The 27,305-nt window shown below is 36.8% G+C and overlaps 1 protein-coding gene across 1 annotated transcript in view; it reads left to right on the forward strand.

Moving 5' to 3' along the window:
* The window catches only part of LOC124140988 (leukocyte tyrosine kinase receptor-like), a 228,648-nt gene that overhangs the window by 116,726 nt on the left and 84,617 nt on the right, over window positions 1-27,305 (forward strand). Inside the window, exon 11 of the mRNA XM_048403314.1 lies at window positions 155-252. Within this exon, the coding sequence (XP_048259271.1) occupies window positions 155-252 (98 nt within the window). The remainder of the gene's footprint in view (window positions 1-154; window positions 253-27,305) is intronic.

Genomic DNA, 27,305 nt, shown 5'->3' on the forward strand with positions numbered 1-27,305 from the left:
TCACACAAGGCACTACGTATCATCTGAACTAGGCTGTATTAGGTGCCAGATTCAGTAGCCCAGTCTTCCATAAAGGGTAAGATTTAATTGAGTCTGATAGGCGAGACCTCCCCGGGATAGTTTGACTGCTTATTCATACTGATATTCATTACAGATTCAAGCTCCAGTTCAAGGCCTATGTTGGTATGCGTCCTGAGGGAAACATTTCTCTGGATGACATCACGCTGAACCAACACTGCTTCAACACTTCTGGTGAGTCCTGCAGTCTTGTTTTTACCTTCCAACACTGCTTCAACACTTCTGGTGAGTCCTGCAGTCTTGTTTTACCTTCCAACACTGCTTCAACACTTTTGGTGAATCCTGCAGTCTTGATTTGACCTTCCAACACTGCTTCAACACCTCCGGTGTGTTCTGTAGTCTTGTTTTACCTTCCAACACTGCTTCAACACTTCTGGTGAGTCCTGCAGTCTTGTTTTACATTCCAACACTCCTTAAACACTTCCGGTGAGTCCTGCAGTCTTGTTTTTACCTTCCACCTTACAGCTGTCCTTGTTATTTTATGTGTGTCTTAATTTTGATCATTACAGAGGTAAAAACATTGCCATGTTGATAGTCCCGGGCCCTGTTTAATGAAGCAAACATATTGCTTTGACTGTCGTAAGTCTATGTTAAACTTTTGGAATCACGACATTTGTAGCATTACTATTGCTTTGTTAAATGAGAACCTGGTCAGAATAGGTTCACAGTACCTTGTGCTTGTCAGAAGAGCCAAGTACAATGGGAATTGGGTGATCAGGTTTGGTTACTCCCGCTGCCAATCACTGGTTTGCCTGGCCCAGGTTGATTATTTACAGCCTGCCATAATATAGCTGGGTACCATTGTACAAAACAACCTTAGCGCTACGACTGTCGTAAGTCTATGCTAAGGTATGGGAGTTACGATTGCCTTTGAGCTAAGATCGTGTTGTTCAACGGCACCCAGGACTATTGTTGACTGTGACATAAACCAAGAAACAAAGAAACCATTGCAGAACTCTGGAGTACGGTTATTGTATTTCAGATCAGACTGACCAGTTTGAAATGCGACTTGAACTTCATATCGTCAAATTTTGGAGACGTAGTTTTCTGTCCTGAACATCCATTACGATAATATGAGATAGTATGTTGAGATTTCCTTCCCTTTCCTGTCACAGCGAGACCTTGGAGACAGAACCCAGTAATCATCTTGTTTGTGTTGCATTGTTACAACCCATCAACAGTTGGGAAACTGCGAGAGGAGACTAAGAGCATGAAGCTTTGACATGTGGAGTAAAAGATATCAGAATGCCAGATAACAAATAACTAACATGTGCTCGTTCAGTCATTCACCTGATGAATGGACCTGTGAGGATCCAGATAAAATAGATCTCAACAACCCATGCTTGCCGTAAAAGGCGACTATGTTTGTCGTAAGAGGCAACTAACGGGATTGGGTCGTCAGGCCCGCTGACATGGTTGATGCATGTTATCATAATATCCCTATTGCATGGGATGTGTGGTCCAGACTCAATTTTCTTACATACCGCCTTCATATAGCTGGAATATTGCTGAGTGTGACGTTAAACAACAAACAAAAACCTGATGAATGGGCAAGAAGTAGCCCTTAATTGGTTGGGGGGTTGGGGGAATGAGAATCAATGTTTTGGCCGAGACCTTGAAACTGCCCCCCGAAGAACATATGAACATATTTCTCTTGGATTGTAAGCAGCAGAATCTCTGCACTTTTATGCAGCAGAAGTAACTCAGAATTAACAAATTGTATTTGGTTTCAATGATATCAGTAAATGTGCAAACATATCACTGGATTGTCAGGTGGAGACTTGATTGTTTACAGGTCACCATTGTATGTTAGGAGTATAACTGTGTGTGGCATTAGGCAACAAACAAACACTTACTTTTTATGCAAATTGTGTCAGTATTGCGTGCTCCCAGAGCAGGATCTGCTCACCCTTTTCACCAACACCTGTTGTCATCAACATTTTAAGTAATGTATTCATATGCCGGTGTAAAGTCTGAAAGTATACCCCCCCTTCAAAGTATACCCGTGTAGATTCTGGGGCCTTACAGAATCTACCCCGGGGTAGATTTTGGGAGCTCCCAGAATCTACCCCCCTTTCCAAGAATCAACCCCCCTTTCCCAGAATCAACCCCCGGGGGTATACTCTGGGAGTTCCCAGAATCTACCCCGGGGTATAATCTGGGAGCTCCCAGAATCTACCCAGGTATACACTGAAGGGGGGTAGATTTTGGCACCTTACACCGGGTAATTACCACGAAGTGGGGTGGTGATATCGGAACAGAATTCGTTCATCCGTCCCCCGCTCCTCAATGTGGACAAATTTTCTCAAAAGCGATTTCAAGTTAGAGAAATGAAATTTTATACTCTACAGTTATGGCCATTGCACCATGCTTTTCAGCTTAGTGCATACTGTGTGAAATTGTTGACAAGTTTTCTCAGCATCTACTGAAATTACATGATGGAAGCTTTGCAAGCTTATCTAAGAGATACTTGTCAAGACTGAGTTCAAATATTTGTCCCTTCAAGTATTGTTTTACAGAGTTATGGCCCTTGCTCCATGCTTTTCAACTAAGTGCATAGTGTGCGCAATAGGTCAGATGTTCACAGAAAAGGCTGAAGTAATTTGAATGAAAGTTTGAATGCTTATCTAGGAGATATTTGTCAAGACTGAGTTCGAAAATTGGTCCTGTAAATTATTTGTTTATTACAGAGTTATGGCCCTTCATCCATGTCATTTAACTTAGTGCATACTGTGTGCCTTGGGGACAAGTTTTCTCCGAAACTACTGAAGTTAGCTTATCTGAGAGTTACTTATCAAGACTGAGTTAACTTTTCCTGAGAGGGGCCTTTTGTTGTCTTAATTTCACATTTAATCAATCTGATGATCTGAATCAGCCTGTGTGACTGTCTCTTTTTAAGGTTTGTTTTGGCTTATGTGTGATATTTAGCAGTTATACATATACTACTTCTGCTTTTTCTGTTAATCCTACAAAAATAACGACATTGTATACACTGTTGAATGTGTGAATAATTAAGATAACAATTAACAATCTGCATTGTTATAATTGTTAACTGGTTTCTGGTTGGCAAGAAGTTGTCGCGTCTGCCTCTCATAGGCATGGTCAAGGTTTCAAAACTTCTTCTTGGGTGGTATCAAACTAACTGGCTTGTTATCACAGTACTATCCAGCTCAACCTGCAGGGCCCCATTCCACAAAGTGATCTTAGCACTAAGTCGATCATAACTCCAATTCTTTAACACTGACTTACGACAATCGTAGCGCTAAGATCGCTTTGTAGAACGGGGCCCAGTATCTCAATGAATTGTACAGACTTGGATGCCACCCCTCGAAATGTTTTGTTGGCATCGGCCCACTGCTCAGTGACATATTATTGTGCTTCGTGACAAAGTCATCTTTGATGTTAATGGTGGTCGGGCATCCTCTATTGGAATATTTTCAATTAATTGAAGTTTGAAGTCCGGTCTTAATCATGAATTTGTATCTGGCAAAAGCCAAGTACCCACCCCTGTTAAACTTGGAAAGAAACTATATCAACCTGCTCATTTGCCACAGTGGAAAACTGTTTCTTGTCTATAACTAGTTTTATAGCCCTAATCATACTATTAAACAATTAATATGTTCAGTCACGCATTGATACATATTTTAAAAGTTGTCCCTCAGTAAAGTGTATACAAGTATATTTCAACAATTAGTTGTGTTCTTATACTTTGTGAGATATTCACCAATCAGTTGTGTCACGTGTGATATGGCCCCCTTAATCCCCTATTATCTTACCAATCACCATGCTCGGGTGAATTTGTACCTATAACAACAGGTGCTGGCCAAGAAGGAAGACCCCCCCCCCCCCTCCCCAATAAACCACAGAGCAGACTGGGCATTGGCTCTATCATTGAAACTGCACAGCACGTCAAACATTGGGAACATGTTTTAACCTCCAGGAAGGGGAATCCCCTTCATGGAGGAAAATTTTGTTTAGGGGATGATTTTGCCTGTCATTATTTTATCGCTGTTTTACATTATTTCTGCTTTTCAAATTTAATTTTGGTCAAGTATTTGTGAATAGGTATGTCCTTAAGTACTACTATCTGCATATATATTTTAACTTAAACCATAGTACCAGATTCTGTCAGACAATCCATTCTCGCCTCAGATTGGGTTGTAGCGAATTAAACTTCCATCGGCTTGAAAGACACATCTCAGACAACGCATCATGCTCTTGAGGCTATCCCTTTGAAGATATACTGCATTATTTTTTCACATGCCCTAACTAAATATATTATTAGAAACGATTTGTTTTTTCTTTTTATAACATTACAGTTCAAATTCAGTGCTTGATGGGAATGAAAATGAAACAAAATCTGTCAATTTAGATATTTTGAATTTGGTCCATATGTTCATCCTACACTGTTAGATTTGCACATATGTAATAACTTAGATTTAATTCATACTTTAATATAAGTGATAAGTATTAAATAGTTAATGACTTGCTTTTCTTAATATTTGAACACCTTTCCATGAACTGCACCAAACTATTGACCACTTGTTTTTGTTCTGTTTAATGTATGTATAGAACCCACATAATTCGATGTTACTTAAAATATTTTTTCTATTATTTTATACTGGAGTGGTATTAACATAAGTCAGATGACTTGTTTACCAATCCAGATTAATTTATTGAATAAAATGTTTAATAATATGTTTAAAAATATGTTTAAATCAATATCTGTAAAGTTGCTATGTTGACTTGCCCTTAAAGAACTGATTTTCACTTAGTGTGAGTTAATGGGACTTTGAACTTACATTGAGTGAGGGCTAAACCATGGAGCCTGCGATGATGCTGATGCAATATTTTGTCAAATGAATTTATTTTCCTTTATACATGAAGACAAAAAAAAAATTCCAAAATTTTGCAGAACATATAATATTTATTTTTAAAATATTCAGGCCTGCCCCGAAAGAAATTGACTGAAGGACTTTTCGAGTGAATTCTTGCTGACTGAAACAAAAAGTGCAGCTTGAATCACTGCCACTCCCTATACATGTCGCACAATGCAGCAAGCTGACACAATGTTATGTGGAGATAAGTACAACAAAACCCTTTCCCTCATACAATTACAGTGTAGAAAAAATATATTTTGTGAATACTTTTTTAGAAAGTTGTTTATTTGTTTCTTCTTTTTTTAAATTCTTTATTACCAGAATATAAGTTGTTAGATTAAATAATAGGGTAAATAGATACAGAATTCTGGATTTTTATATGTTTAATTCATTCACTCACACTGTCATATTCGTCATATGACAGCTTCAGCTAATGGTTTCACAAGTAAAAGCTCCTACATATCAAGTTCCCAATTTCAGCTACAAACTGGACAATGTGCACATCACATTTATTAAACTCGTAAAGAGAACTTGTCATGAAGGATTAGTATCTGTCTGTATGTGCAGGTACAGCAACAGCCGTGAAAAGCTTATGACATTACTCTGCAATGCAGCAACATCGTCACACAATTTCTGTTACCCGAGAGATTTGCTTCTATGACCCCACTGAACAGTTTTGGTTTTTTTTATAAACGTTTTTATTGTTCCCAGAGTTGTAGATTAATACAGTATTCCGTCAAAGACATATTTCGGATTGCATAGAATGGCACAATACACTCTTTAGAAAATTAAAGGGTTGGAAACAAACATTGTCCTATTTCAAACCAACACAGTTGCAACACACAGTCAGACTCAAACATATCATGTATCAACAGAGAGCTATGAATCAAATGCTGAGAATAAAGGTAACCATTTTTTTTTAAAGTTACTTTTGTCATCCTTTTTTATAGCAATAAATTTCTCGATTGATATATAAGTTTTTAAACAATTTTAAAAGTATATCTAATTTCGGTTTGGTTCCTTTAATTCCACTTACATGAATATGCCTTTTTCCCAATAAAACTATATGATTGATTAAAGGATTAGAGTAGTTAGAACCAAACAAAATAAGATATTTTGTCAATTTAATTTTTTGTGGAAGGTAATTGTTTAGCCAAAGTTCGAGATCATTCCAAAATTGTTTAGTTTCATTACATTCCCAAAAGACATGGCTGACGTCCTCATTGACAGCATTACAAAAGCTACAAACACTGTTGTCTACAAGATTCATTGTTAATAGTTCCTTCTTTGTGTAGATAATTCCATGTAGAAATCTGTATTGAAAATCTAAAAGTTTTACATCCTTCAGTTTATATCTATAAACAGTAAATATTGTTTTCCAATTAAAATCACAGTGAAAAATTGATTGCCATTTATTACAAACTTTCAGATTATTTTCATTTGATATTAATTTATCATGAAAGATTCTGGCACCTTTTACAGGCTTCGTCAGATCACTTAAGCAACTGTTTATATACAAATTCTGTAAAATAATTTTTCTAGTTTTCTTGATTGTTATTTTCCATGATTCTGGTATATTGAAGATTACATATCTATAGTCTAATATGGAACCTTTTATCGGATATTTTAGTTTCAGTTCTTCAAATGACATCAGTCCGTTTTCATTGCATATATCTTTAATTGAGTAAATTCCACTTTTAGCCCATTGCTTTATGTAGTATGTTGCTTGTTTGAAGTTGTGGTTGAGCCATAATGGTTGGGACAAAATATCTTCTATATTATCAACGTTAATAATATTCTTTTTACAAAAGTTGTTCCAAGCTTTCAATACATCTTTCCAGTATGGGTTTTTAACAAAAGATTGCTTGTCAACATTAGCACCCAAAGATAGTATATCTTTAATTGGGATTTTACAAGGGTTACTGTATGGGTTTTTTTTACAATATGATCTGAGTGAAGAGAGTTTTAGTGTGTCAATAAAGGCTCTAATGTTAATCATGCGTAATCCACCTTCCTCATATTTTCTTGTCAAAGTGCTCCTTTTGATTTTGTCTTTTTTATTATTCCAGATAAAATTGTAAAATATTTTGTCAAGTGACAAGACAAAGTCCTCAGGAGGGTTAGGTAGTGTCGAAAATATATGAACTAATTTTGACAATGCTAAAGTTTTTATGACTGTAATTTTTCCTATTATCGTCAGATTTCTTTTTCTCCAATTTGCTAGCAATCTATTTATTTCTTCTAGCTTTCTTTTTGTATTGATTACCCAGAGTCCACTTAAGTTTGGATAAAACGTAATTCCTAATACTTCAAATTCCTTTTTGTGCCATTCTATTTGTAAGCATTGACATAAACGATCATTGCTACCCGCTTTTGAGCCTGTTGCATATGTTGCTTTTGTCTTGTCTACATTAATTTTTAAGCCAGACATTTTGTAGAATTTATTTAGTGTTTCTATAGCTGCATATAAGCTTTCATCTTTGCCATTTAGAAATAATTCAGTATCATCAAAATATTGCCCAACTTTGTATTCTTTGTCATTGACTGTAATCCCTTCAATTTTATTATTATTTCTAATCATACATCCTAGGATTTCAGCTACTAGGAGAAAAATATATGGCGACAAAGGGTCTCCTTGTCGACAGCCTCTTTCATTTGTAAAAAATTCTGAAATATGCCCATTTTGTATTATGCTTGATGTGGTATCGTAAGTTAGTATGTTTATCCACCTTATCATTTCTGGTCCAAATCCATATTTTTGTAAAACTTTATTTATAAATTGTTTTGATACTATATCAAATGCCTTTTCAAAATCGATCAGCAGAAGTAATCCTGGTTTATTTTGTCTTTTTGATTCAAAGGTAATATCATATAACAACCTTGTGTTTTCTGAAATAGATCTTCCTGGAATAAATCCTGTTTGATTATTATGAATGAACAATTCCAATGTTGATTTTATACGGTTTGCAATACAAGTACTTATTATTTTATAGAGTACATTCAATAAAGTTATTAATCTCCAGTTTTTTATCAATTTTCTGTCTTTGTTTGATTTTGGTATACAAGTTATAACTCCTCTTTTCATTGTCATACTCATTTTGTTATTAGCAGAAGTACTTTTTACAAATCTGTATATCCAGAATTTAAGTTCTTTCCGGAAAAACTTAAAAAATTCAATAGGAAAGCCATCAATACCGGGACTTTTATTGTTTTTCATGTTTTTAACTGCCAATGAAATTTCTTTAAGCTCAATTTCTCTTTCCAATAAGTTTTTCATTTGGTTGTCTAATGTTGGAGTCTCTAAATTTGTTAAATTTTCGTAGCTTCTGTCCTTGCTATCAGAAGTATATAATTTTTTATAAAACTTTCTTAATTCATCCAATATACAATTGCCGTCTGTTATTACCGTATCATCTTCAGTCATAACTTTATTAATTAATTTACTGACATAATTTCTATTTTCTAAGTGGCAGAAATAACTTGTTTGTTTTTCTCCTTCCTCATACCATTGCATTCTATTTCTAATTTGTATTCCTCTTATTTCCTCTTCTTTTATATGTTCCATTTCTAATTTGCATTTTGATAATTCGGATAGGTGTCTTTCGTCTATTTGTTGAAAATTTAGCCTTATGTCATCTTCTAAATCGCTTATCTTACTTTCTAATTCTTTTGTTTGATTGATTTTGGTTCTTTTAATGAATGAAGAAAATGAAATTGTTTCCCTCTAACTTTCATTAGGAGGGTTTCAAGAAATAAACTATCATCTATTTTAAGTTTGATGTCTAACTCACTTTGTTCACTATCACTATTCTCAGAATATTCTTTTTTAGTTTCTTCTATAATTGTTTTAACTAAATCTGTATAATCTTTATATTTGATAGAAGTGAAGTTTAGCAGACCACCATCCTGAACAAAATGAACATGTGTAAGTTTCTTGTTGAACACCACACAGTATTATTCCAGCTTTATGATGGAGGCCTGTAAATAATGGAGCCTGGACCAGACAAAATAAACAAATATTAAATATTTCTGTTGAATAGTCATTAAATGAAGCAAAATATTTTAGGTAAAGCAGATATATTGTTTTAAAGAATATTATCTGATATAAGTATCGTCTTTTAACAATAAAAGAAAAAATTATTCAAAGATTAGTCAGGCTACTCATGACATTTAGCAGTACATTTTGATCAATCAGATTATTAAATCAAATAACAATTTTCCCAATATGGTGTGTTTGTAATATACACAAACAAATAAGGTACATGATTTTGCTTTAAATGATGCTTCTGACTCATTGCTGATGGGAAACAGATCTATTGTATATTTATCAAACTCTAGTTTTCACAAACATGTTTCTTGTCAAAGTGACTTAGATGACAGGATGTTTGTAACACACGATGGGCCGGTTTTCCATGTAGAAGGAAACTGGAGGTAGTGATGGTTATGCTGTTGCATATGTTTCATTGTGTGGTTTTATTCACCTAATGGTCTTTTAGGACACTACAAGGAATATTGTACTAGTGATAATAAAATATTCTGAAATAATTAATATATATTATACATGTTTTAAACAGAATTTTGTAGTGCACATTTATCCCTTAAGGTTATGCTCCAGCTAACGCTATTTCTAAATAACATTTTCAGGCATCAAATACCGAACAAGAGATGTAAATCTGCAAACGCCTATTGTAATTGTGTGACTGGAGTAAGCTTCAAAAGCAGTCAAACCAATCAACAATAGCCAGATAGTAGCTCACCTGCCATGACTAACATTAGTCTGATACAGGTTTCCAGATGAATTGGTTCTCATAAAAGGAGTCATATTAGGTCAAGTTTGGTCAATATCAGTCACTACCAAAGTGATAAAAGGTCATATGAACAGGTTGAAACTGGGAAAATGGTCTGTGGATTATAACTGAATCAGATATTGATGGGTGCAGACCAGTTCAGCTTGTAGACATGTTCACTAAATAAATTCTGTGAACAGCAAATTGTCACTATGAAGGAAATTAGAATAAATATAAGCGCAAAACCCTTTCCGTATTCATAACAAATCTCTGCCAAAAGAGTGTATGATTCCAACTATATCATGAGCATGTGTTTATGAGTTACTATGAAATAGTGATGATACCAGGTGTTTGCAAAAAACCTGACAGACAGGTGGCACCCGTAGAAACACATGCAAAGGCAAGTCAATTGTTCACCTGAGGAAATCAGAAGTAAAACAGCTACAACACCCACCTACAGTGGAGCTAAGATTCAAAGGGGTTTCTACATGCCTATTCATAATGTGTCTAAAATGGGATTGAATTACCTGTGTGTTGTGGATTGTATGACGGTTATGCATGATTTCACAGGTAAAAATCAGTTATTCTATTACCCTTAGTGGTTCCTTGTTCTTGGTTCATTGAGTCAAAAGCATTTACTTAAAGCCAAAATTATACTGTTAAAACCAATTTATCTTACCGACTTGTCTTCATCTGCCATTGTAAAAGAATTAAAACAAATTCAAAATGGATAGACACAGCTGTTCGATTGAGCTGAGGTTAACTTGTGCTATGTCTCTCAAAAAGCGTTCAGCTTTGTGCTTTGAACCAGGGATTAAGGGATTTATTCTCCAGCTCAGAGGTCCATGTGCAGCCTGTCTTCTTCATGACAGGGTATAAAGGATTTATTATCCTGCCCTGGCGGGATACATAGTGTTTTATCAAGATCACTTGAACCAATCAGATCTCATCCTTCTGACATGGAGGTATGATGATGTGTTTTATGCCCCACTCAGGTAAGGTAGCCCAGTGGTTAAAGTGTTAACTGTACCAGCAACACGTTTATTGACCACTAAAGTTAGGTAGCCCAGTTCAATAGTTCAGTGAAGGATAAAAACTTTATTCTCTAAGTTTTGAAACATACCCCCACGCAACCATAAAAATATTTATTTCTCAAAATATTTAAAATCCTTGTAATAAAAAACACAATGTAATGAAGACGACTTTGGCAAAACCCTATCTGGGTAAAAGACCGGATGTATTTACTGATACCTCCCAACAGCATATACCTCGCGAATCCCATGGCATTTCTGTATACAGTAAACTACTTTATATTGAACACGCTTAAAGCGAACTGACCGATATAACAAATTTAATTTTTAGTCCCGGCCATTGGTTATATATATGCTGTATATATGCTTATAACGAACTATGGTTAGTCCCTATGAGTTCATTATAACCGTAGATTACTGTACATTGCCAGTGGTGCGAAGAGTTTGTGGGCCGAATTAAATGCTTTTTTTCTCAACTCGCCCTGACAGCAATAATGATCTCATGGAAAAAATAGGATCGGTAAAATAGGACCAGAGTTTTTACTTAGTTTCGTTGCTATATTAAAACCTTGAGAAATCAGGTAAGTTGATTTTGTAGGATGGAAAACTTGCAGAGCCATTAACCCAGAAATGCCAATCCTAATCGAAGCTTTGGAGTAATCACTGGGCTGAAAAAATGTTAACTTCTTTTTAATGGACATCACCTTTGATGATCTCTGATGCGGGTTTTCGTTTCGACATTTTTGTATGGCCTAGATGTAGGTGAAACACATGGTAATAGCTCCATACATTCATCAAATTCACTAATTCATGATTTTCAGAAAGATAATGTGGTGTTTGACAACACTATGGCATCATTTATGTGATGGAGTTCAATCACCCAGATATTTCAGACATTCAGATTGGGTTGCCACCAATAAGATGAATTTGCATCAATCACTTTTATATCAACAATTGTGACCCACCAGGAGATGAGGAGCCTTATGGGGGGAACAATCGCATGAGGACTTCTCATTATATTTTAAAACTTCAGTATCTTGGAACCATAAAAGTACAAATGAAAAGCTTCAATTCATATTTATTGCGGAGACACATGGCATCAAACATTTGGATTCATTTTCTGTAAAGTCCCAATTTCAGACTTACACTCTTCAAAAAAAGAAATGGTAGTATGTAATTAATTGAACCTGAACACAAAAACTATGGTATATAAATTGGATATATGTTATTGGAAAATGTTGGTGGCCTGATATTCGACAAACGGTGCATCAAAACTCAGCCAGTGTCGATTTGCAATGTCTTAAACAGCATTGTTTTCACACTTGTTCAAAAACATCACGGAGGAAAACAGTAATCGTAACTCGTGGTGGCTATAAAAAGGCAAGCCAATAATTTGTCATTCAATTGTCAACATTTTTCAAGTTCGGAAAATGCCGAGACTCAGTGCTGCCGATCGGAACATCGCCATAGGACGTATCCAAAGAGGGGAATCATAGTCTTCTGTTGCACGCCACTTCAGTGTCCACCATTTGCCGCCTTTGTGACCAATACACACAGTTTAATTCCACTGCAGACCGGCCGAGAACCGGCCGACCAAGAGTAACCAGCCCTGCACAGGATCGCAGGTTTGACTGTTCCACCTACGTCTTTGCAATGCCACAGCTACGGGGACTGCAGGACGCATTCTTGGTTTGAGGAGGATATCAGACCAGACTGTCAGGAACCATCTTCGCGAGCCTAGATTCTGACCCAGAATACCAGTTATCGTCCCTGTTTTGCAACAAATTGCGTTGGTGCCATACCTTACAGCCTTGGAATTTGAGAAACTGGAGACGAGTGTGGTTTAGCGATGAATCACGATTTCTTCTTCACTGGCGAGATGGAAGACAACATGTTTTGCCTCACATTGTGTACGTGAATTCAACAATTTCGGTGGCGCTAGTGATGAGGTGGGCCATATCCTACAGCACGAGATCTGACTTGGTTGTGGTTCAGGGAAATTTGACAGCAAATCTCCAACTTTCAACCCACCTCTGGGATGAATTCGATCGACGTGTACTTCAATGTCAGAACACGCTGCAGACACTCCCACAACTGTCCAACACGTTACAAGCAGAATGATGCAGAATTCGTACACTTATCCCGTCAGTGCCGAGGAGATGCAGAGCCGTGATTGCTGCCCGGGGTGGTCACACGAGATACTGAGTTCAGCGCAACCTTGTGGCCTTATGTAACATGACAATGAACAGTTCTCAATGCCTTTGTACAACGACAACATGTGAGTATCGAGCTCCAAAATCTCATATTTGTATCTATGATATTAAATTAAATATGTCGACTTTATTAGGTACAATAAATTTACTAAAAATCTACCTGTGCGTTTCTTTTTTTGAAGAGTGTATGACTGTTTATGTAATAATTGCAGTTTCTAGATATAATGTCTGATCAGGTGAAAGTAGACAAGTATACTAAAATGCTTTGAAATAATGTTTTTTATTACATTACGAACTATCGAGAGAAAAATACGATATTTTTTTTACTGTTCTCACACATGTCGATTTCTATGGAAGTAAGCTGACGTCAAACATCTTTCTTCATGAAGTCACAGCACAATTGTATCCTAGAACCCAAAAAGTCCCTTTTGTCCTTGCAGGTCACAGTTATCATATTTGAATAGTGGAATGAATAAACATGATTAAAAAAGTGATCATTTTTGTCTGTATGCAAATACAATATGCAAATAATCAATTGTGTGAGTACATAAGAAAATACACCAAGAGCTTGCCAGATGTGACTACTAAACATTAGAACTTGTTTTTCACAATAGTTGCACACAGGACAGATTCGTACTGCTACGTCACTACATTAAAGAACCACCACTGCCACCTCTACAACTACGGCAATACCAGGATTGCGTAGAATATCAGCCCTGACAGTGAGGAACCATTTACGCACTGAAGGTATTAGTGCAAGACAACCAGTTCGAGGTGTTATGTTGATGGACCTGCATTATTGGCAGCGACATCAAGGTCATGGCCACAACTGCAATGGAGACAAGTTTGGTTTAGTAACGAGTCATGTTTTATGCTTTGCCGTGTGGATGGTAGACTCTGTGTTTACAGATGTCGAAGTGAAAGTTATGCACGAAACTTCATACAGGAAGTGGACAGATTTGGTGGTGGTAGTGTGATGATGTGGGCAGCCATCTCTGGCACAGGTAGAACAGAAATGGTGCAAATTTTGGGAAATTGCACAGTTAAGATTCTTTAGCACCACATCCTTCCCATCATGCAACAAGCGAATGCCATTTTCAAACAAGACAACACCCATAACAGCCTTTTTCAGGAATCACAACTTCCAGGTCCTGCCATGGCCCTCTAGATCTCAGATTTAAACCCCATCTACTATTTATGGGATATACTGGATCAACGAAAATGAGCACTTCATGAACAACCACAGAACCTCAGACAGTTGGCACAGGCACTGCAGGCATAGTGGGTGAACATTCCCCAGGCCACAATTCGGGATCTGATTGCGCTCACGGGACCACGATGCCACTCAGTTTTGGACTCTAATGGTGGTCATACTAGATATTGAGATCAGGTGACCTTCATCTTGAAAATCTACTGTTCCCTGTGTGCAATATGGAACCTGGGTCAATGACAATGATGTGTGTCAATTTTGAACAATCGTTTACCATCTGTATTTATATGATACATAAAATTTGCATCTAAAATCACTTTTGCATTTATTTGTTTGCAGAGAATATACTTAACAATTATCATATATATTTGCTGTCAATATCTGTGTTTATGGACCCAGTCAGTAATGCTTTTGATTATGTAAATGGGACATAATAACAGGTTCTGACCTCATATAAACTTTTTAATTACCGGTATACAAAAAATTAAGAAAATCAAAAAAGGTCAATATGCAAAAACAAGGACACGAGGACCTGTCCCCTGAGGTAGTCTGACTGGAACGAGGCGGCAGGCCAATTCCGGTCAGCCTGCAGAAGTGGTAGGGTCTGAGGGTCCTTGTTTTTGCTTATTGCCCTCATCAAAAGTAATCATTCATTTTGTTAAACCGAAATTCCCTTTTAAGTTTATGAAGTCTTTAAACCCTAACTTAACTGCGAACCGTGAAATGTTCATTCCAGATGCCATCTAATTTCTAGAAGACGAGTCAATATTGATCATGTGACAGGTCAATATTGATCATGTGACGAGTCAATAATTGAGGTCAGTGTCGGTCACATGATTTTGGGTCTACATTTAAATGTATTGTTTCATCACATACAGATTAACCAATGGAATTGCAAGATTCACCATAGAGGCATAACAATAGATATTGTCAAAATAATCTCAAAATATAGCAAATATTAAGCTATATTAAATAATGTCAATCTCATTATAATTTAAACATTTAAAGAATGTACATTTAAAGAATGTACTATGTAATGAACAAGCTCTTTCACAGAAGATTAAATACCTGAAAACATACAAGCTGTGATATAAAAGCATGTATTGATTTTTATAGCCACCAAATAGATGTGCTGCTGATGAACGAACTCTCAGTGTGGATGTTTGCGCGGTAAACTGCAGCAGCAGTAGTGAGACAAACTGAGAATCAGCTGGATGTAACATTGGCCAGCAACAGAAAGGATCTGTGCTTACTGAGATGTGAATTCTGAACGGAATATTTTGATTTTGAGAATCATCATGGTGTTCTTCTATATATGGGTTTTGTTGATGTCGCTCACGGGAATGTCTAGCAGCGTGCGAGCAGCTGTCATGGAAAGTGGAAAGGGTATGTTCGTTAAATTTCCATTTTTTCTTTCCTTTTCTCATTCTGTTTCTTTAAAAAAATACTGATACTTTATGAAATAAATGACACTGTTTTGGCTGTCTCATGATGTGTTAGTCCTTATCCACAGTGGAAGCATCAGGAGCTCACACAACCTTGTGATGTTGTGTAGCCTGCCTTAAACACACGTACAGGGTTTCAACTGTTCTTTAAAATAGCCTCTGATATGTTACATGGATGGATGAATTTCAAGTGTAGATAAAGATTGAAAATTGAACTTTCTAAATATCTTTGAAAAGTAAAGATGAAACTAATTCAATGTTTTCATGAATCTGTTGCTGATGAAGTGATAGTTAAGTTGCGTTTTGTCACAGAAACTCCGTAGTCAAATAGGCTAATACTTCACATGATTGTCAACATATGAGGGTTGAAGGGTATATAAACTAATTATATCAACAAGGTATTGTCGAAAAAAGTTGTTAATTCCTTTGTTTGGTTTCATTGTTGCTGTGCCTGTCATGAAGTAAACATAATATTAGGACAAGACTGGTCAGCTGGTTAAAACCGCAGCATGCCAATACCAGTGTTTCAGATGGATGTAATATCAGAGATGTATTTAACAGCTATTCAATCTGTATTTTTATGTAGGTGTCTAATGAAGTTCAGAAGTGGTATTCATGCCCTCAATGTACACTTATACTGACATTTTAAAGATAATATTTTCACATTGATGTGTCCTTACTGATATTATCAAGACAATGATTGCCATGTGTTATTAATATGTCTATATTCATATTATTAGGTTGTTTCCCTTTGTATTCATGTGGATTAAAGATACTAAGATAGGAAGTTTACCTTTATGAACATGTGGATAAAAAGTGTTTACCTTTGTGAACATGTTAAAAATAGGATGTTAACCTTTGTGAACATGTGGATAAAAAATATGTTTACCATTGTGAACAGGTGGATAAAAATATGTTTACCTTTGTGAACATGTGGATGAAAAATATGTTGACCATTGTGAACAGGTGGATAAAAAATAGGTTGTTTACCTTTGTATTCATGTGAATTAAAGATATGATGTTTACCTTTGTGAACATGTAGATTAAAAATAAGATGTTTACATGTCAAGTTTGATGCAGAAATTCTGCACATACAATAGGAAATCAGATAAACACCTCTGTGTGGCTCTATGGTGCCTCAAGCATCACCAAGCAATTTGTTGGTGTGAGTTATTTCTGAGGTAGGAATCGAGATTCATATTGCTTTAGTTTATTGTTCTTTAGAAATGCTATGTACATGCAGGGGAACGAGTGGCCCAGTGGGGTAACAGATGTTGAATATTAGTAGTCCAATAATAATCTGTCTGCATTCATCATCAACAAAGATTAGATTTATGGCTACGCACAGGAGATCATCAGTGAATGTTCTGCATAGAAGTGAATGTTCTGCAGAATGTTCTGCATAGTTCTGCGTTATAGGTTGTTCAAGAAGGGCGGTTAGCCTGCTTACCTGGTCAAAGAAACTAAACACACTTGTTACAGGCAATATGTAATGTTTCCCCAAGGTATATTATGAACTACAGTTTTGTCAATATGAAGTTCCTGGACTTTTAATAGGAGTGGCATGTACAAATGTGTAGAAACTACAGCAGTTTTTACTTCTACCAACATCACAAAACTAGGTCTTGGGCTCATTAGTGTTCATGAGTTATTCCTTTTCTGGAACAAGATCCATACAAATTTGATGTCATGAGCATATCTCATGTCCATGTTCCATTTGGGGGCACGGGTGGCCCAGTCGTCTAAGGCACCGCGATTTGCTGTGCAGAGTTGCGTCCCTTGGGCACGCCAGAAACTATGATTGTGGGTTCGAATCCCGGTTCGCCCCAATTATGTTTCTAGGTTTGTCAGCACCATACCCGTGCTCGTGGGTTTCACCGAAGTGGTAAACGTCTGAGACCTGCGTCACTTCGGGCTTTCCTCCCACATTAAGCTGACACGCCGTGATATAACTGGAATACCGTTAAAAGCGGCGTTAAACTCACTCGCTCACTATGTACCAGTTTTAAAAACAGGTTGAAATTTACTGAAATGCACAGTGGACACATCCTTTAAAAGTTGTACAGTAAGCTTATTTACCGTGACGACATTGGTTAAACAAGTATGTTTGTTTCATATGCTGTTACCTCAAAGGTACAACTAAAATACCATGCAAAGTGGTGTTACATTTCTTTCATTCCATTTCCCGCCTGCCCATCCATTAGTCAATACATCCAAACACCACCAACACACCATAAACAGAAGTCATTATGAAGAGGTAGATCCAAACTGTGATCTTGGGATTTTTTGGGATTTCTTTTATTACTACCATGTGTTTTCTGTTTTGATTTAAACCTGTTTCAACTTCTCTTGGCATACCCTCATAATCTTAACATCATTCAATTCAAGGTCCTTTTGCCTTCTTAAAAAATTGTTATTATGAGAAATGTTTGTATATATATCCACTATGAATATGAGATGTGAATAATGTACCAGACTGTATAGAAATTGCTTTTGTTACATGTATTGTACATGGGCCTGAGTAGATCACATGATCTAACTCTTCAGAGGAAACCAAAACAAAACAACATATTTTTATTATTATATTATTATTTTTCAAACATGGGAGCAGGTGGGAAGTTAATGACATCACCATGAACCTTTCTCTATGCAGCCATTACTTGATAAATCATTGAAGCATTCATTGAGGATTTAGCTATTGTCATTGTTACTATTGTACATGGTTTGATGTTGACTCAAAGCTCTGGTAGTAATTGTCCAATAGCTGACAAAAATATCTCATACTTTCATGTGGATGTTTGTCTCATTAGTTCAGTGGAGATAAGTGAAAGTTTATGTTTGGTGAAACATTGCACTGCAGTGGATTGTTTGAAAACAAATATCACCTGGGACAGAAAAGAGTCTCTGAGTATAAACATGGTATAGAGTGTAAGGACATTGACTGTGTAGCAATAAGGTTGTGTAATATTCATGTAGCAGATTGGGGAACATTTTTGAACTAGTAACTTGTTTCATATTTGTCAATATGCCCGATTTAATGCTCATGTCAAGTCATCTTTTTTTATGTCTAAAAAGGTTGACTTCATATCCAGATGAGCTACAGTGCACATTTCACTTTAACACTTTCACTCATACTAATTGCCTCTATAGTTGTGGACACTGGGAATAATAACATTGACTTGTCATTGATGTCGTTTTTGTTTACGATCATTAGGCTTAGTACTTTTTTTTTAGTTGGTTTACATAATTTTGGGCCTAACATTCAATTCAGTTGGTCAAGGTAAAAATACAAAAAGAAATTCAACTTCCAGATTAGTACTCCTACTAATGAATAAAAAAAGTCATAAATCACACCATCACAGAAGTACAAGTGCTTTTTGTAAGAAAAAAAGATATAAATTTATATTATGATAAAATCTTGTTTTGTTTTTGTTCATTTCACCAAATTTTAAAAAGCAGGGGTAAAACCCCACTTCACCTCGCCTCAGCACTTATGTGTAAAACAGTGTCAGACAAAAGAACTTGTTAGCATATGTAATTTAAGTATCTATTTTCAGGGTTTTGTTTGGTAAATTGGTCTTGTAAGCCAACTAAAATGAATATAAAGCCTCACATAGTCAAGTACTGACTTTGAAACACATGTACGAAACATAGTTGATGCAGACTTTTGAACTTGACTCCTATATTGTAATCAGATACAAGGAGATAACATATGACGTTATGAAACTCCAGTCACTTCTATGGGCGAGATGTATCGCTTTCTGAATAAAAATGTATATTTGTGATGGCATTTAACCGATATCTGACATGTTTATGAGTGGGGTAACAGATGTTGAATATTAGTAGTCCAATAATAATCTGTCTGCATTCATCATCAACAAAGATTAGATTTATGGCTACGCACAGGAGATAATCAGTGAATGTTCTGCATAGAAGTGTTTGTGAAACTGCGTTATAGGTTGTTCAAGAAGGGAGGTTAATCTGCTTACCTGGTCAAAGAAACTAAACACACTTGTTACAGGCAATATGTAATGTTTCCCCAAGGTATATTATGAACTACAGTTTTGTCAATATGAAGTTCCTGGACTTTTAATAGGAGTGGCATGTACAAATGTGTAGAAACTACAGCAGTTTTTACTTCTACCAACATCACAAAACTAGGTCTTGGGCTCATTAGTGTTCATGAGTTATTCCTTTTCTGGAACAAGATCCATACAAATTTGATGTCATGAGCATATCTCATGTCCATGTTCCATTTGGGGGCACGGGTGGCCCAGTCGTCTAAGGCGCCGCGATTTGCTGTGCAGAGTTGCGTCCCTTGGGCACGCCAGAAACCTATGATTGTGGGTTCGAATCCCGGTTCTCTCCGATTATGTTCCTAGGTTTGTCAGCACCATACGCGTGCTCGTGGGTTTCACCGAAGTGGTAAACGTCTGAGACCTGCATCACTTCGGGCTTTCCTCCCACATTAAGCTGACACGCCGCGATACAACTGGAATACTGTTAAAAGCGGCGTTAAACCCAACTCACTCACTCACTCACTCGCTCGCTCGCTCCATGTTCCATTTATGTGGCTGTCAAGTTTTAGTATTAGATTGATGTGTTTATTGAATAAACCCCATTGCTATTGTTTCTGGAAACTTTTTTTTGGTAAGTTTCATGCGTTGTAACTATTTTGCAAAGACTCTGTTTTCGTATGAAACTGATCAGCTGGTGATGTTGTTGTAATGTAATAGACTTCATGAACCTATTGTGGAGATCAAGGCACACTAAATAATTTTTAAAGACATTTCCATCAACATGGCAAAATGAGTATAATATCTGCTATTATGTATCCATGCAAAAACTCAGTGGGGATTCCAGGTTAGAATAGGTCCCCAAAAATCTATGCTGGTCATAAGCGACAACTGAATGAATGCATTGGGTGGTAAGGCACAGTAACTTGCTTGATAGTGTGTCAGTTTGTTATAAACATATTTTACTGTAAATGTAAAAAGTTTTGGTTCTATTGCTATGGAGATAATCCCAAATAAGAAAGCTCCACTGCAGCAATAGGTGTTACTTTGGTCATATCCCATTTTCACAACTGGGTGTCTGATTCCTGGCAGGTCTGGCTAATGCAGTCACAATGATTGTTGCTGAAGATGTGAATGCATAGAGTGAAGCATTGGCATTGGTTTCACAGGCAGTGCTCTCCCCACTGGGTATATTGCCACTCAGACATGTAATCTGGGATCTCTTCACCTTCACTGGTTTCACAGGCAGTGCTCTCCCCGCTAGGTATATGGCCACTCAGACATGTAATCCGGGATCTCTTCACCTTCACTGGTTTCACAGGCAGTGCTCTCCCCGCTAGGTGTATGGCCACTCAGACATGTAATCTGGGATCTCTTCACCTTCACTGGTTTCACAGGCACTGCTCTCCCCGCTAGGTATATGGCCACTCAGACATGTAATCCGGGATCTCTTCACCTTCACTGGTTTCACAGGCACTGCTCTCCCCGCTAGGTGTATGGCCACTCAGACATGTAATCTGGGATCTCTTCACCTTCACTGGTTTCACAGGCAGTGCTCTCCCCGCTAGGTATATGGCCACTCAGACATGTAATCTGGGATCTCTTCATCTTCATTGGTTTCACAGGCAGTGCTCTCCCAGGTGTCTGTCCACTTGATGTATTGCAACTCAGACATGTAATCTGAGATCCCTTCACCTGCTGTGAATCACACTTCTAACTAATGGGAATCATTTTGAATGAAGCTATAATTTAGCAAGGTATAGCAGAAGACAAGATATTTTAATTGGTTTCCTTTCTTGATATTTGAGTTTACGTAAAGTATTGCAGGATACAGGATATTGTACCTTGTATACACACAAATGGACACAATAATGTACATTGCAAGTGTACATAATAAACAACCTCAAAATTAAGTCAGTGCTTGATTTTCTTTAATCTTACATTGGAATTCCCATCTATAATAGGCTTGTAAGACTTTGATATCAGAAAATTTCTTTGAAATCAAGTGAAGCATGCTACAATTGTCTCCACCCTGTTCAAGCATTGGACTCCCAAAGTATATTCCTGAGAGTCCCCTGGACTAAAAAATAGCGAGACCCAGGTTAATCTCTGGATGACTATGTTAATCCTCAATTGTTTTTCCAGTATTTGCCCTTAACTCGGTGCGAGCCCAGCTATATGTAGACATAAACTCTACTACGTTTATAACAAACATGCTTATAAGAAACTGACGGATATAATGAACTAGGGTTTTTTTGGTCCTGTCTATTTGATGTATACATGCTGTATATATGCTTTTGACAAACTATGGTTATAACAAAATAAAATTAGTGGACCCATAGTTTACTGTATGTAAATACTATACCACAATGTCTACAGGCAAACTGTAGTTTATTTCCTATATAAAAAAACAAAATTGTGTACAAACAAAAGATGTTATGGTTTCTCGTAGGACTGGGACGAATCCAAATTTACTACCTGGGTACCCAACACCCTAGCTATTACCCATCCCTACCCGGATACCTGCCATAGGTCTCAAGAGTTGGGTACAAAATGTCCGAATGGGAATTGTTTTACCGCAGCCCTGGCAAAAACTATTAAGATACATGTATAAAACGATCTGATCATGTATACTCTGCAGTTGATAGACGCTCTATCCTCGAACACATAAAAGTCAGAACGAATGCCTGCATAGTGAGAAAGAAATGTGAACATGAGCTATACTCGTAGTGTTACCATTGAGTTTTATTGTTAATGTCATTAAATGGTATATAACGTGACTAACCACGGGTCCAGGTATTCATGTGGGTACCCGGGTCCTAGTCAGAATCCACCCGACCCAAGTACCTGAGTTACCTGTCCCAGCCCTAGTTTCTCGACCATAAAACAAAAATGTAGATTGACGTGGTGTAAGTGACCATCCATATAGAAAAGTGGATCCCACTCATGCATAATGAACATGATTGGCTACATTGTCACTGTATATTGTTTGAGAACAACTGATAAATGATGGGTCTCAATATACCAGTCTAGGTGTGTGTGAATGTTAATTTCATCACAATTATAATTAATGACCTTTATCTTCATTATGATATTGTATTCTTAATGCATATATTAATCTAGAAATCTCTCAAATGTAACTCCACAAGGCTTTTGCAATACATATTGCGATATATTGGAAGTGACAATGCATGACACTGATTGTACATGCAGACTGTATTTTCTACATACTGAAGTCATTATTAAGCTGGATGTCAGTCAGCATAGTCAGTTGCTTCCATGAGAGAAAAATCACATTCACGTTTCCACCATTCTGTGAATTAATTTCGTAGAAAAACATTGTTTCTGAATTAATTTCTGTGTAGATTTTAGGTTTAATGCATAAAAAATTACCAAAAAAAACTTGCAATTTGTATCATTTGAAAAGCATACTGCAGTATACCAGTAATACAGTGTAGTCCTTTTCTTTGTAGTTGCAACTCCATCTGATTTTCTTTGGTCCAGCAGACACTAATCATGGTCACAGTTAATTTTCTCAAGAGGTTTGAATAAGACCATTTTTATCTTGACGTAATCCCAGAGCTTGCAAAATATCGTTTAAAGTAAAAAATATTGTTGTGAAATATTCCAGCTTTTCACTTGTTTGTGTGGCAATGAGGGTCATGATCCAATTGTTGATTGACGGTGTGCGTAGTGCGTCATCCTTCATGTCACATCTTCTCTTCAGAAACCACTGGACCAATGAAGCTGAAACTTGTTCCCACTAATGATGACGTCCCAATTTCTTCTTTTTAACAAATGAACTAATGTAGATCGGCATAATAAATAAAATAATCTAGTATTTGTCAGATGCTTGTCAAATTTTCAAAATGCAGAATGGTCACCATCTTCGCAGTAATAAGTAAGAATGGTTACCATCTTCACAGTAATAAGTAAGAATGGTTACCATCTTCACAGTAATAAGTAAGAATTGTTACCATCTTTGCAGTAATAAGTAAGAATAGTTACCATCTTCGCATTTATAAGTAAGAATGGTTACCATCTTCGCAGTAATAAGTAAGAATGGTTACCATCTTCCCAGTAATAAGTAAGAATGGTTACCATCTTCGCAGTAATAAGTAAGAATGGTTACCATCTTCGTAGTAATAAGAAAAAATGGTTACCATCTTCGCAGTAATAAGTAAGAATGGTTACCATCTTCCCAGTAATAAGTAAGAATGGTTACCATCTTCCCAGTAATAAGTAAGAATGGTTACCATCTTCGCAGTAATAAGTAAGAATGGTTACCATCTTCCCAGTAATAAGTAAGAATGGTTACCATCCTCGCAGTAATAAGAAAAAATGGTTGCCATCTTCGCAGTAATAAGTAAGAATGGTTACCATCTTCCCAGTAATAAGTAAGAATGGTTACCATCTTCGCATTTATAAGTAAGAATGGTTACCATCTTCGCAGTAAGAATGGTTACCATCTTCCCAGTAATAAGTAAGAATGGTTACCATCTTCCCAGTAATAAGTAAGAATGGTTACCATCTTCGCAGTAATAAGTAAGAATGGTTACCATCTTCGCAGTAATAAGTAAGAATGGTTACCATCTTCCCAGTAATAAGTAAGAATGGTTACCATCTTCGCAGTAATAAGAAAAAATGGTTACCATCTTCCCAGTAATAAGTAAGAATGGTTACCATCTTCCCAGTAATAAGTAAGAATGGTTACCATCTTCGCATTTATAAGTAAGAATGGTTACCATATTCGCAGTAATAAGTAAGAATGGTTACCATCTTCCCAGTAATAAGTAAGAATGGTTACCATCTTCCCAGTAATAAGTAAGAATGGTTACCATCTTTGCAGTAATAAGTAAGAATGGTTACCATCTTCGCAGTAATAAGGAAGAATGGTAACCATCTTCGCAGTAATAAGAAAAAATGGTTACCATCTTCGCAGTAATAAGTAAGAATGGTTACCATCTTCGCAGTAATAAGTAAGAATGGTTACCAGCTTTGCAGTAATAAGTAAGAATGGTTACCATCTTTGCAGTAATAAGTAAGAATGGTTACCATCTTCCCAGTAATAAGTAAGAATGGTTACCATCTTCACAGAAATAAGTAAGAATGGTTACCATCTTCGCAGTAATAAGTAAGAATGGTTACCATCTTCGCAGTAATAAGTAAGAATGGTTACCATCTTTGCAGTAATAAGTAAGAATGGTTACCATCTTTGCAGTAATAAGTAAGAATGGTTTGTGGTAACGAAAACAGATAAAGGTAGAATTTTATGCAGGTTACTGTTTCATCCTTGATGTATTCTAATCCTTAAAAGAGCAGAGCAAGAGCAAGTAAAAATAAATTTAGATTTAATTATATGTTTTATAGCTGATTGTTTATGCTACTAAATCCAAATACGGAAAAATTGAAAGGATGTTGCCCTTTATCATACCTTGTATTAACATTGTTACCATGGAGGTTTTCATTCTTGTACCATTGTCACATTCAACAAACAAATGTACTCACTCCAGGTGGTTTGAACATTAGTCTGCATGCCTAGCCAAATAACCAGTGAGAATTCTTAAAACAGTGCTCATCAATACCAAGCATACTAGCTGGGGCGGTGGAAGATTAATGACACTCTATTTGTAATGGATGAGATCATTAGGGACATCACAAGAGAGACAGCGCCATTCTCTTTATATCCTTCTTGCAAACTGGACAAGATCTTATGACGTGTACTGTTTGGCTTACAAGAAAGATAGGCAAAAACCCAAATTTCCTTGAACAGGAAGTTGTGGTCATCTACAACTCTAGTAGAAGACATACCTACAAAGTATATATATACTCATATTAAGATCATAATTACCTTGTAATGGCTTCACATTGTTAAGTTGAAACCGGAAAGCCGTCGGCCAAATATAGCCTGACTATTAATGTTTTTAATGATGTAGGATTAAAAGAGGCTCGATATTAGTACATGTATTATGAGAGGGGCTGAAAGGTTGTAAGCCTGACTATGATGGACTGCATTGATAGAATTTGCTGCTAATTTGTTTTGTTTTTCAAACTTTATCATCTTTGAGGACTACACACTTCTGCCAATGATGCTGGGGTGCCTGAATCACACTGGTGTGAAGGCTTCCTCCTGGTGGTGTGAAAAGTGATGTCATCATCATTTTGATAATGCATGCAAGACAGTTTTTTCCTCAAATTTCTTTTAGTTTGGGAAGAGGTGGAAATCAGGTGAATATGGAGTATGTTCAATAAGTACAAACCCACAGTCATGCATTGCCTCCATGGCGACAAGTTTTTTTGTTTTGTTTGTTGTTTAATACCACACTCAGCAATATTCCAGCTATATGACGGCGGTCTGTAAATAATCGAGTCTGGACCAGATAATCTAATGATTGACATCATGTGCATCAATCCACGCAATTGGGATACAATGACATACATCAACCAAGTCAGCGAGCCTGACCACCCAATCCTGTGAGTTGCTTTTTAGGACAAGTATAGTCGCCTTTTATGGCAAGCATGGGTTCCTGAAGACCTATTCTACCCTGGATCTTCACGGGTCCATTGCGACAAGGAGCTTGTGCTCAGGTTCATTGTCCTGGTGGAACAATACACCATTAGTGAGCTCTCCATGACATTTGGCCTTGATATTCTCACAGTTGCCTAAGCAGATAGCATAATATTACCTGGTAATGGTCTGACTTTTCAGAAGTAGCCCACCAGTAGGATAACTGTGGAATCAAAAACAGTGAAGCTATATCTTGCTTGCTGATGAACAGATTTTGCCTTCTACGGAAGAGGAGACGTTGGATGTTTTGACTGCTTTTACTGTTTGTTTCATCTCTGGCTTATAGTGGTGCACCCAATCACCAACCACTCAACAAAATCAGCTAGGTCTGCTCCAAAATGACGTAAATGGAGCATTTCTGATCAATAGTCGGAAGCCTTGAAACCAAGCATGCTGAACCCTTGTCATGCCCAGTTCAATCTTTAGAAGGTTTTCAACTCTCTCATGAGACATGCCTACTGTGTTAACTTGGCGCTGAGTCACTGATCATCCACAATCATATGTCATGTCTTTTATCAACATTTTCCTTAATGATGGTAGTTGAAGGTGTTCTATGGTTTTGGATCATGTTCAGGTTCTTGAAGTCTGCTTCACACATTGATGCCATGTCCATACGGATGGCTGTCAGAGTAAGCCCTTTTAGTTGGTAGCCAGTTTCGTCCATTTTCATCAAGAGAATACCTAGTTAATTTAAAACGTTTTCATTGCACGATTCCGACTTTATCAAAAAAGAGCTACACATCCCTTTTCATAATCATGGGAAATATCTGCTAAAAGCAGACACCCTTGTATGATTCTAACTATGTCATGGGCAAGTGTTTGTGAATCACTTAAAATAGTGATGACATTTGCAAAAAGGTGAGCGTTAAACAAAGATCTAAGGACATCCCATTATGGGTCACGTCAGACCGACCTTGCGAGAATTTTGACCAACCAATGAAATGACCAACAAGAAATCGACATTAGCCAATCAGGGCAGCTTTCTCGAGCTTTAAGACACTAGTTTCAAACTGGCGACTACGCTTCGAAACATATTTTGACGTATTCTCGATTAAAAAAATTAAAACTAATAGGAAG

This window comes from Haliotis rufescens, unplaced genomic scaffold (genome assembly GCF_023055435.1).
Source record: "Haliotis rufescens isolate VD_foot unplaced genomic scaffold, xgHalRufe1.0.p SCAF_3, whole genome shotgun sequence".
NCBI lineage: Eukaryota > Metazoa > Mollusca > Gastropoda > Lepetellida > Haliotidae > Haliotis > Haliotis rufescens.